Here is a 13551-nt window from a genome sequence, read left to right on the forward strand (position 1 = left end):
TAATAGCCTAATAAATGTATTACCCACCCTTGTTTTTGGATTGTATATGTCTGAGGATTGTTATATGTTTTTTTCTGTAGACAGAACATCAGTGAAAATGAAGCAAGGTCTCAGAACAACTCTTTCCAAAATTGCTGTGTTAGTAATATGTGGTAGATTCTGGTAGCAGTGCTCCCATTTGGTCACAAGGGGGCAGCAGCACTGAAGAATGTACCCTTGCTTTTAAGTGACTTGCAAATAGCCTTGCAGAATGAGCAGTGTCTGCTACTTTAGTCTGCGTTTTAATCACCCCCTGCCTCAATATATAAATGTATTGCCAAAACAGATGAACGAGTACTCTGTTGAAGCTCTGGATCTGCAAGAAATCTATTTGGTAATGCTTCTGCTGGTGATGGTGACGGCACTCAAGAGTGACTGTCCTTTTGAACATTATCGTGTGATCTAGTGATCTATATATCTATAAAGACACCCTACACATAGATTCACTAGGCTGTGCAGACACCTCTGTAGGTCCACAGGTTCTTGAGATGTGCATATCTGCAGTCGTGCCTTGCTGAAGGTCTGCTGCATGGCTTTAGCAGCAACGTGATGCCATTAAGATTGCTGTTGCTAACATTGAACACTCCGTCAGGAGCAGCCAGGCAATGCCAATCCCTGCCTTCTGTGAATTAGCACAGGCTCATTGTGTCAGCCCTCTTGGGTCTAGAATACAATGATGAGAAGGCGATGGATGTGATCTGTGAAATCAATGGGTTTTGAAAATAAAGAATGTTCCTGACATTGTACATATACAGTGGTGCTTTGCATTACGATATTAATTCATTCCAGCAAAATCGCTGTAGAATGAAAACATCGTAATGCGAAAATAAAAAGCCCATTGAAATGCATTGAAACCCCTTCAATGCGTTCCAATGGGCTGGAAATCACTGTCCAGCGAAGACCCTCCATAGGGCGGCCATTTTCGGTGGCTGTCTTTCGGGAATCTGTCCCAGAAAGCAGCGGGGAGCCATTTTATTTACCTGGCAACCATTATGAAACCGCCAATCAGCTGTAGAAAAATCGTTGTTTTGCGAAGAATCGGTTCCCGAAGCAGGGAACTGATCATCGCAAAGCGAAACAAGCCCATTTGGATCATCGTTTTGCAATCGCAAAAGCAATCGCAAAAACGTCATCGTAATGCGGTTTCGTCATAATGCGGGGCAATCGTAATGTGAGGCACCACTGTATATCCTGTACGGCACCTCCTTTTATATGATTGCTTGTTGTGATAACCAGTGGCATTTTCTGTTTGCTCTCTCATATCTGCAGCACACACTTTACTTGACTGATTAATATGTGCTTGGAGGGAAATCATGACTGGCTGCTCTCAAGCCAGCTGCACGTGTCATGTCCTGCTGCATACATCCTATGACAGAGTGCCTTTAGTAGCTAGGCTTGCTGCAGCTGACTAGAGAAACATCATTTCTACATTATCCATAATGGTTTATGTGTGTAAGATAACTTGTTCTTTCCCCTTCTGCCCACAAAGCATTTATTATAATTTTACCACTAATGACAAGAATAGCCCAAAATTGCAATTTGTGCCACTCTGAGCCCCTTTGCCTTTGTTTCCTTGCTCCAAAGATCCAAGTACATATTAGGGTGCCTGGAAGACTATTTTAATCCAGTTAAATAATTCTGTATGGCTTTCCTTCTTTTATTTATTTGGTGGTTAAAGAGTATAAATTTTGTAACACAAGGGAAAGCTACAGAAGACTGCTAGGTGTAGACAGTAAAAAGCAAGGAGTTAAGAGTGAATTGAAGGAGACTGGCTTTTAAAACATTTTGATTACAAATATTTTAAAAAACTGATCGTGCTTTCCTTTGTTCTGGCTCCAGACCAAGTTCTAACAGTACATCTCTAGAAAAGAATAACTATCCCAGTCTTATTGGCATGAATCTTAACACTCACGCCTACCAGTGTAAGTCTGTCAGCATAAATCTTAGCAGCAAATTGCCTCTAGTTAAGAAGCCAACATTTGCATCTGGTGTTACACACCAGTCTTGGCACATGATGGCAAATGCCTACACTTCTTTTTAAACTATCATTTCCCCCCAAAATAAGACAGGGTCTTAAATTAATTTTTGCTCCAAAAATGCATTGGGGCTTATTTTCAGGGGATGTTTTATTTTTTCACATGTACAACAATCTACATTTATTCAAATACAGTCATGTCATCTGTGGAGGGCAGGGTTTCACTTAGCTGGGGCTTATTTTAAGGGTAGGGTTTCTATTATGGCCATCCTGAAAAATAATACTAGGGTTTATTTTCAGGTTAGGTCTTATTTTCAGGGAAACAGGGTAGTGGCGATTTTTCACTAGAATTTGGTGGACCTAATGCTGGTATATTTCTTCAGTTTGATTCTTGTCATTGTAGCTTATGTAATCAAACATAGTTATTAATAATATATTCTAGTATATTTCTCGCTTTAGTTACAGCTACAAAGGAAACATCTGCCTTTGGTGTAAAAGACTTTCTCTGTAAAGAGCTATAATTAGTTTCTTCAAAATCGTATTGCTATAAATTTATGCCATTTAAGCAGAATTATGTCATCATCCAGATAATGTCATCATCTAGATTGTTGCTGGTGATCCTAATTCCACTGTCAGGGTTCCAGCATTGACTTTTGGTTAATAAAGGCTGTCCCCCCAACCTAAGGCTCGGGGCAAAAGGAAGCCCTAGGGAGACTTAAAACCTGAAACAAGGGGGATAGGAAGCTTTCAGTCCATTTAAGTTCAATATTGCTGGCACTGGGTGATGACATTTAGCATACTTGTGTGGTTTAAAGTTCTGCAAGAGGATTTTGTCTATTGTAAAATATTATAGTGCATGTCTCATAATGTTGGCTCATTGATACATACTTCTGCTTCTCTGTTACTTGTCTGGAGTATTTGTTTTCTGCCTATTCTGCACAATCCAGTGGCAAAGAAGTGAAATAAAGGTGTTCTCATCTGCATGTCATAGTGCTCAGTTTTCTGATTGCAAAGCAGCTTTCAAAGGTTGCTTTTTTGAACTGCAACTAAACTCAGAAGAACAGGGAAGCCTGACAAAAGCGATCAGTGATGTCATAGTCTCTGCTAGTTCAGAGAACCCTAGGACTTTGAGCCCATGAGACTTGACTCCACTGGGCCATTAATGCAGACACAGCAGAGGTATTCTTGGATTGCAGAGATGGGATCCTTTCAACTTTAAGCCGAGGGTCTTCCCTGAAACCAGAATATGTAGCCATGTTCTTTCTTGCATAATGGCTTACCTCTAGTAAAATACTGAGCATATAAAATCAGTGTGTTAGAATACCCATGAGGGCTTTAAAATGTAATGTACAAATGCTCATCTAGCAATAATCATGTTGAGAGATACATTTAATTAAGAGCTCACACTCATATTTTCTCTAAATTAGAAAACATGTGCCTTTTCAAAAATTTTTGTAATGAAATTATTTAATCTGATACCTTCAGTGTAAACTTGAGTTAAAATAACATTAGCAACTCTGAGAGGGGGTATAATGCAACAAAACCCACTTGTAACCATGCAGTTTTTATTACTTTATAGTGCTTTGCTGTCCGTTCTTTGGGATGGGTAGAAATGGCAGAGGAAGATCTGGCTCCTGGAAAAAGCAGTGTTGCTGTAAATAATTGCATTCGGCAGCTCTCTTACTGTAAAAACGATATACGAGACACTGTTGGCATTTGGGGAGAGGTAAGAAATGTCTCAAACCTATATCTTTCTCACAGTTTTGACATATTGCTGTTTTCTTTCCTGCTCTTCTGTCTTCCTAATTCAGGTGAGAGTTGCCACCAGTAGAGAAGGTAAGAAAATAAAACAGCCAGAGAAGCTATGTCCTTCCTTCCTTTCCTTTCCTTTCTTTTTCTTTTTGTCTTCTGGCAAGGAAAAGTGAAATCTGTAAGTTTGCTGGAAGTGTGGCTCTCTTCTTGCAAGAGTTGCCGTACAAAATGAATGCTTGGCAATGCTTTTCTCACTGTGGCTACCTGCAGTGATGGTTGGAATCAGAGTCCACTTGAGGTTTATGGAGGTGCCATTGTTTGTTGGCATCAGTTACAAGAATAATATGTGCTCTGGCCATTATAACAACATATATGTGTCCCTGTTGGGTCAAAGTAAGAGTAAATCTAGTCCAGCATTCTGTTTCCAGCTGCCCTTCTTGTTTGTCTCACGTATTTAGTACTACTACCTCTGGACTTCAAGGTTCCACATAGCCATTGTAGTGATTAGCCATTTCTGTTTTTCTATGAATTTGTCTACCTATTCTTGAAGCCATCAAACACCCAAATCTTTTACAGCCATCAAACACCCAAATCTTTTACCTAATATCAGTCATAAATTTACCAACTTCAGTTGGTATCAAATTTATCAACTTTCTTAACCAACTCCCCACACTCGTCTATAAAGAAGTCTAAACTATTTAGGCATTTTTTCCCTAAGGATGGTTCTTCAGTTTATAGATCTTTTGAGTTGCTATTTTTGTACCTTTTTGAAAAGGTGCATTTTTCTTAACCTTTTATTGTAACTTATTTTTCCATTAGTATCTGGAGATTTAAAGCCATTAAAATATGTTAAAAAGCTTCTGTTCCCTCCCTTTGCCATTCACCTTTGAAAAGTAAGGATCTCTTTTCTGAACATATGAATAGAACTTGTCAGCTTATTTTACATACACCCTACTGCTGTATTTACTGCTTAATTTGTAATAAACATTATATATTAGTCATCAGCAACCATCATGATGATTTCAACATGCCTAAAGTGTGTGTAAAATTATGCCATTTTGTTCAAGAGTTTGGGAAGTGGATTTTCTGTAGATATTTTTCTTTTGTTAATTGTGTGAAGTTAAGGTATCAGCCCCAAAGTGTTCTACTATTCAGCACCATTGTGATGCCGCCAAACATAAGAAGTTGTGTTTTGTTTTGTTTTTTGCAAGATTTACCTTTACTAAGAACAGGCAACATCTCCTTTTCAAAAGAGCTTCTTCTCATGAAAAATTATACTTCTGTCTTCTATGAAGATGTGTTAGAAAATATAAGATCTACTTTTGACACCAATAAGATGGGTTTCAGTAGATGAAACAAATTATATAAACAGAAAGTATGTAGCTAATATTATAATTGGCACTCTGAAATGTGACAATCCTGGTGAAGTATTTCTTCTAACACGTGAAACTACAAAAAGTAAACAGTTCCACTATCGGTATGCTCCTTGATGATTCTGTGAAACTACTCTGGCTGGATAATGTAAAAACGGGGGAACATCCTCCTCTTTGTAACAGATGCCACTGCACATGACTAAGGCAGCCAAGGGGCTTAAACTGCTTTATCAAAAAAGGATCCATATTGCATGTCTTACACATGGTTTATACAGATTGGCTGAAGACATTCAAAGCAACTATCCTGATGTAGATAATTTCAGATGGGGAAAAATATTTATAAAGCTCCAATTCTAATACAAAAGTTCTAAGAAATTGCTCCTACTTTGGCTCTCCCTCCCCAACTTGTCATGACACATTGGGGGACTTGGCTGGATGCAACTTGCAGTGGACAGTTAAAGAATTTGACTGTTTTGACTCTTCCTCCGTCAAGATTGTGCAAGATCCTTTTCTGAAATTCTGGCTGGAAACCTGGCATATATATAATCCAACTTCATTGGATTATCAAGACCAATCACCCACTTTCATACTGTAGGAATGAAAAATAGTGATGAAAATTGTGAAACAAACTGTTTGATTTAAAGTGAGCAAAGTGGAAAGTGGCTGAAAAAAATAGTGATAAACTGCAAAGAGTGCTGCAATCTAATCTGAGTTATTCAACACTTTGCAAAATAAGGAACATTCTAAATGGACTTGAAGCAAAATTTGATGACTTCAAGCCAGAGTTTTCTCCAGATAACCTCAAAAAGCACATGATCATTCAATGCAATTTTGCTGGTGACAAAAACTAACCCAGCTAAGACCATTTTACTCTCAAATGTTCATTTCAGTACTTCAATACTAGCACTTCTGCACTGGAAATGAAGAAGAATAAACCATTTAGTGTGTGTGTTTGTGTGTGTGTGTGTGTGTGTGTGTGTAAGCAAAAAAATTTAAGAATTGGGTGCCGATTTCATAAAAATTCTAAAGTTATATTTTTTGCTTAATTAGTCATGTTTAAATGATTTTAAGGTCATAAATGCTTGTGTATTTCTGACTTTTTTAGGTCATAGAAAACCTTGCCTTAATGATGACTGTTTTTGTCCATTTTTAATCAGGGAAAAGACATGTATCTTATCCTGGAGAATGACATGCTAAATTTGGTAGACCCCATGGATCACAGTATTCTTCATTCTCAGCCCATCGTAAGCATCCGAGTCTGGGGAGTAGGGCGTGACAATGGCCGGTGAGTTTGAAATCTATTTTATCTTTACAAGGTTGGATTCTGCATATGTAGATTGAGTGCATTCTAGACAAACACAGAATCTAATCAGTCAACTGAAAGTATTGTTATATTTCTGAAACTATTAGAAGAAATAGGCTTGTAGGTAACTGTTTTCAAACATGATAATAATTCTCATTATGTGAATGATCATGCTCTTTTCATCTTTTTTGATGGAAGACATTCTTTGAGATATTTTTGTTTTACTAACCACTCTCACTCCAGTGAACACAGTACTCTTCGGAACTGTCCAGGGTGGTACTTGTGGAGCATGGCATTCCAGTAGATCTGGAGAGTGAGGTCCAGATGTTAGTGCTGGCAGATTTCTTGGCCTTTCAGTTGCCTTGAGCTTTTACCTTGTCCCTTGTGGATGGTAGAGTGCTTAAACCTTCCTATATCAAACACTTTCCCATTGAAACTCCTTCCCCTTCAGCTGCTTTTACCTTCTACCCTTCTCCACAAGGTTGTGTTCTGTAGAATAGAATCTGTGACTTTCCAAATAAAAAGTGATGCCACAGAACAGGCAGCCAACGACCCAGCTACCAGTAACTGCTGGGCAGCAAGCCGTGGCTGTATCCTTGTGCAGTCCTCTTACACAATTATGTGCTTGAGCACACACACAAAAAGACAAGAATAGGTCATTCCTAGAAAAAACTGATCAGGTGAACAAGAATGAAACTACATCTCCATCTGTCTGACACTTCCATATATTGCCAATGAGTATATAACAGGGCGGGAGGTGGGGATAAAATCATTTTCTGTTTTTTAACATAAGCAAGTAAAATGTTGTTCTGTACCTAAAACTGAATGTTACATGTCAACAAAATAATGGAGAATGTGAAGACTTGCATATGCAAACTTAACTAACCATAACTAAATATTTTAGAGCCTGAACCTAATTAGCTAAGATGCTGAAGGGCAAGCTAATCTAAGGCAGCTGTAGCTGTGTAGAATCCAAATCTCTTCCACCTTGGTGATGTTGGAAATTATTTGGGACTACAGCTGCTTGGTTGGCAGACCTCTGACATGGACTAGCAGAAGAAGATTCTGCTGGCACAGAGGCCATTTTGCTAGCTGGCAGAGGAAGCTTCAGTCTATCCTAGCCCCCTTACACTTGCCACATATTTCGGTTAAGATGGTTAGTTTCTATTAAGAAATGAGAAAGTAAAGACTTTTAAACAGTATAACTGCATCAGAAACTACTACTTTTGGGGATGTGATTCCATGTATCACTGTCACTAATTACTTTTTCAAAAGTAATTTTTCAACCTTAGAGCTGTACTCATATATCTATCTAAACATGGTACAGTGGTACCTCGCTAGACGACGACCTCGTAAAACGACGAATCCGCATGATGAGGTTTTTTGATTGCTATAGCGATTCGCAAAACAGTCATTCCAGTGGGGGATTTTCACTTGACGGTGATTTGGTCCGTGCTTTGTGGACCGTTTGTTCGCAAGACGACGATTTTTACAGCTGATCGGCAGCTCTGCAAAATGGGTTCCCTGTGTTTTCGGGACCCATGCTTCGCAGGACAACCATTTTAACAGCTGATCAGCACTCGTAAAATGGCTTCCCTATGGGACGACGAGGTATTTTCCCCATTGGAACGCATTAAACGGGTTTCAATGCATTCCAATTGGGAATCGGATTTCACATGACTATGATTTCGCTAAACAGCGATTTCTATGGAACGGATTATCATCGTCATGCGGGGCACCACTGTATATTCTGGTGATGGGACAGAACAGCCTACTTAGCAGAATATTCAGTGCACAGAACTAGAACACTGAATGGCAACAGAATGGTAGAATATGTGATGGGGGATAATTTGCTTGGTGAAATAAGAAGAATGGAATGCTGAATATTTGCCTGCAACTCGAGTAGCAAAGAATAGCCTTCAAAATTCTCACATAGCCTTTCTTAAGGAAATTAATTTATTCTGTTTGTTGTCAGATAGACAATAATTATGAAGACTAATATAGTTATTTCTATATCTTTTGAATATAAAGTTAATTGAAAGTCATTGTTGTCTTAAGGTCTTTGGATTTTTATTATCAGATCCCCACCCCACCCCTTGGAGTAATTTATTATGTTGGATTTCTTTTCAGAAGACAGAAAACCCTTTAATAGTATCTGAACAGATTATTTTCTAAGTTATGTGTTAATGAAAGACTGATGAAAAACACTGATCTGCTGATGGAAGTTTAATCCAAGGATATGTCTCTTAGTGTATCTGAGGCATAAAAGTCTCCTGTAAGATTAATAACTTTCTCAGCACACACTGTATTGTTATCTTTAGCACTAGCATTGATTCCTTTTTAATATGGTAGCATGATAATAATATATTTAATGATTTCGTCCACCTTTTTGCTGGTTTAAAATTGTGTGACTGTTTTACAAAGTGGAAAGAGGTGGCCCTTGATGTCTCTTAAATATAAAGACAATATATTTCTAAAGCTATTTAGCCTAAAGTAAAAGCCATAAATAGTCTATACATAATAGAGGGGTGTTGCGATAATATATATACATAAAAATATTTCTGCAGATTTTATTTATTTTCTTACTGTTTAATATATACATAGCTTGCTGTGTAGTAGATGAATATTATAGTGTTATATTGAAAATCCATTGTTTTTGAGAAGAGTAGAAATGAGCACAAAGTACTTCATGTCCCTTTGTCATACATAATCTGTGCTACAACACAGCTGCTGCATTCCCGCCCTGAATGTCTCCCCCATTGATTGATTGATTGATTGATTGAATGAATGAATGAATGAATGAATGAATGAATGAATGAATGAATGAATGAATGAATGAATGAATGAATGCTGGGAGATAAAAAGTCCCTACCAATCTGTTGATTTTTGCTATTCAGGTAATTGGGGGTAGGGGCAATGAATTTTATATAATATAATTTTACTTCTATTCCACCTTGACTTTTTGACTCCTTGGTGTTTGGTTGGCACACACTTGATTCTGCACGCACAAATATTCCTTTGAATGCAAGACATTTGTGTGACATTAGAATTTTCACAGGACTCAGAAAGTATCCCAGAACTTACAGCATTCTTTAATACTGGCGTATGAAGGCTAAAAGAGAGGTAAGGATGGACTGGGGAAAAATGATTATCCTCATAGCTGGTTTCAAATAGGCAAACCAAATTTTTCCAGGACCTAGTGCTGCAAACTCGTCTTACTGACAGATTTGTGACCTGAGGGACAAGACTAGTTATAGGCCTTGTGAATAACATCTTGCTATATCTAGTCTACCTGTAATAGCCGCTGGTTAATAAAAGAAATGGGCGTGCCTGACCACCTTATCCATCTCCTGAGAAACCTATATGTGGGACAGGAAGCAACAGTTAGAACTGGATATGGAACAACGGATTGGTTCAAAATTGGAAAAGGAGTATGACAAGGCTGTATATTGTCACCCTGCTTATTTAACTTATATGCAGAATACATCATGCGGAAGGCTGGACTGGAGGAATCCCAAGCTGGAATTAAGATTGCAGGAAGAAATATCAACAACCTCCGATATGCAGATGATACCACTCTGATGGCAGAAAGTGAGGAGGAACTAAAGAACCTTATAATGAGGGTGAAAGGCGAGAGTGCAAAAAACGGTCTGAAACTCAACATCAAAAAAACTAAGATCATGGCCACTGGTCCCATCACCTCCTGGGAAATAGAAGGGGAAGATATGGAGGCAGTGACAGATTTTACTTTCCTGGGCTCCATGATCACTGCAGATGGAGACAGCAGCCCCGAAATTAAAAGACGCCTGCTTCTTGGGAGGAAAGCAATGACAAACCTAGACAGCATCTTAAAAAGTAGAGACATCACCTTGCCAACAAAAGTCCGAATAGTCAAAGCTATGGTTTTTCCTGTAGTGTTGTATGGAAGTGAGAGCTGACCGCCGAAGAATTGATGCCTTTGAATTGTGGTGCTGGAGGAGACTCTTGAGAGTTCCCTGGACTGCAAAGAGAACAAACCTATCAATTCTGAAGGAAATCAACCCTGAGTGCTCATTGGAAGGACAGATCCTGAAGCTGAGGCTCCAGTACTTTGGCCATCTCATGAGAAGAGAAGACTCCTTGGAAAAGACTTTGATGTTGGGAAAGTGTGAAGGCAAGAGGAGAAGGGGACGACCGAGGATGAGATGGTTGGACAGTGTCATCGAAGCAACCAACATGAATTTGACACAACTCCGGGAGGCGGTGGAAGATAGGAGGGCCTGGCGTGTTCTGGTCCATGGGGTCACGAAGAGTCGGACACGACTAGACGACTGAACAAACAAACAATAAAAGTCCAACTTACTTTGCATTCTTCTTTACTTGGAAACACTGCCCACAACCTGGTATCCCAGCAATGAAGGACCAGGCAGTATAGGAATAGCAACCATATGGCTTAGGTCAGCGATGGCGAACATATGGCACATGTGCCACCGCTGGCACGTGGAGCCCTTTCTTCTGGCACAAAAGCCGTAGGTTGCCAGATAGCTACTACTACTCCCCCCTGCACAGCGAAACCTCAGGAGGCAGCTGCAGCCGGTGCTGGCACTTCAGCAGGTGGATGCGGAGCAACTGGTGCTGACAGTGGAGGGGCCTTGAGGCCCCTCCATCCCGGGATTCCCCCTTCTGCCGCCACTTCCGGTTCCAGGTCAGCACTTCCGGTGCTGTCGCGGTGGCGGCACACCACCCACTGTTTTTTCCCCACAGTTTGGGCACCCAAGCCCAAAAAGGTTCGCCACCACTGGCCTAGGTTATAGGAGACAACCTTCTATTGGAAGGGCTTAATCTAAGTTTAAACATCCAGAGCAATCAAAAGGAGGCAGGTGGAGCAAGTGCTGCAGTGTTTCCAAGCACCAGTTAGCACTTTTAGACCAAACAGTCGTGCAGGCCATGTTGGTCACAGACTTTGCTCTTACAGTGAGAAAATTGTGTACTTCCGTTTCAGTTATAATACATTTTAAAATTGGTATTTAAAATATAAAACTAGCGTATTTAAATCTTCCTTTCTTTCTCCTTAGCAGTACATACATGACCACATGAAAGCAGCCAAATATCTTGCTACCAAAATTTATATTTTGCTTATTATATGGTTTAGTGTTCAGCTTTGTTATCTTTTCTTCTCCTACTACATGCACAGAGAGAAAGAGAGAGAATATTTCAGGAAACAAGGGGAGAGGAGGAATATTGGTGAGGAAAATGTGGAACAGTTTTCCTATCTGAGCTAAGGCATCCATTCATAAGCTTTTGTCATCTTTCTCCTCTGGACTGCATGCATATTGGAAATTTGTGTTTCCTAAAATAGATGCCATGTGCACATTAATCCATTCATTCTCTCCCCCCCCTTCCTTTATTCTTTATGCATTTGAAAACTAGGTCATAGTCTACTGTGGACCTTGCTGGTTTTCTTCATTTATCCCAGCGGGCTTCTTGTTAAAGTGGTGGCAGTGCAGCCTTCACTTACTGCCTTTCTGCTCCTCCTCATGGGATGTTGCTTTCCCTTAATGGAGCATTTTTGTTGTCACTGCTTTTCCTTCTGAAGCCTAGTATTCCCAAAGGTCATCGATTGCTTATATTCTACACACTATATCTCTACATACTAGCACTGGCTGTGAGGGAGGCTTTGGGGGTACTGGGAATAAATCTTTTCTAGAACTGCACAGAGAAAGTGTTTGTACTAGAGAAAACCTGAAGTGGAGATGAAACTCTGAATGGAAGGAATTTTTAACAGTCAAGTTCTGATTGTAACCAGGATCACACTCAGTGGCTGCAACCCTGTTGAGTATCTACAGTTGTGCAACCTGTGATTATGCAAGCAGTAGTATTCATTGTGCTGAATTAGAAAGTGCGGTTTGTGAAGCACTTTTACAGGCTCATTGTGCAATCAGTCGAAATGGGAAGCATGCAACTGATTGCACAATCGAATTGTGCAGTCTTAATTACCTGAATGGAACACCCAGCACACTTATGCAGGCATAAAAGTTAAGCTGCACCTAGACAAACAGGATTCTGGCCATGATCTTTTTAAAATCATAATTGGCCTGGTTGGCCCAGCCCACCACATCACTCAACACAAACAGCATTTGTTGGTCACGAAATCTTTAGAGGGTGGAAAGAAGCTTCTTACAATTTCCAAAATTAGCAGCAGGTACATTTTACAGCTTCTGTAATGCAAAATGCAGACTACTCATAACCACAACAGAATCTGACGGGTTGTGTTACAACAGATGCATTATTTATTATTATATGATTAATTTATTTTAAAAAGATTGCTAAAGATGGCAAGCAACCATAATTGAAAATAAATTGGAGAGCAAGTAGAATAATAACAATAACCATGCCCAATAAAACCATCATACTAAAAGCACTATAATTACCATGATATTAAGTGATCAAGTGAGCATGTTGTGAGAATTTATATGAAGGACTCAGTTCCCAGGCATTTGAATGGCAATTGCACAACTCGAAACCCAGGGATAAGGACGTTCTTAGTTTTGGATCTTATTTTTGCTGTGAGTTGACTAGTAAGTAGGATTAAATTCATCCTGTCTCAGATTTTCTTTTACTTACCTTTTAGAGTTGTCTGTATGTCAACAGGCTGTTTCTACAAGCTAGTGAATAGGAAGTATTTCTAAACACTTTGTGCATTCTAAATACTATATTTCATTACAATTATTATGAAGTAATATTCAAACCATTAACAATATTAAAGTAGCGTGTGACTGTCTGTTAATGTTCCGTGAGTCTTGCCACATGCTGAGTACGGCTGAAATACTGTGTTTCATAACACTAAACCCATGCAAAGATTAGCTGCTCTCTTAATTTTATTAGTAATTTTTTAAAATGTGTGTCCTTTTTAAATACCTTGTTGGGGAATCCTGAATAAATAAAAAGACAGTTGAAAGAAAAAAGAACAGAATTGAACATAAAAGAAATAGGCTGGAAATTTATTCAACAGAGGCCACTATATTGTGATTTTAGGAAACTGGAACCATACAGAGGGAAGAAATGATAGAATGGCATCTAAGAAAAATAACTAGGTGGAATTAGAATAATATATGGATGCAGGTACAGTG

General features: G+C 39.1%; 1 protein-coding gene across 19 annotated transcripts in view; it reads left to right on the forward strand.

Moving 5' to 3' along the window:
* APBB2 (amyloid beta precursor protein binding family B member 2) overlaps positions 1 to 13551 on the forward strand; it is a 216824-nt gene that overhangs the window by 153047 nt on the left and 50226 nt on the right. For all 19 annotated transcript variants that reach the window (XM_073001177.2, XM_073001178.2, XM_073001185.2 and 16 more), the window contains 2 exons: positions 3594 to 3740; positions 6297 to 6424. In XM_073001177.2, coding sequence (XP_072857278.1) covers positions 3594 to 3740; positions 6297 to 6424 — 275 coding nt within the window. The remainder of the gene's footprint in view (positions 1 to 3593; positions 3741 to 6296; positions 6425 to 13551) is intronic.

The sequence above is a fragment of the Pogona vitticeps genome, chromosome 5 (assembly GCF_051106095.1).
Source record: "Pogona vitticeps strain Pit_001003342236 chromosome 5, PviZW2.1, whole genome shotgun sequence".
In the NCBI taxonomy this organism is placed as follows: Eukaryota; Metazoa; Chordata; class Lepidosauria; order Squamata; family Agamidae; genus Pogona; species Pogona vitticeps.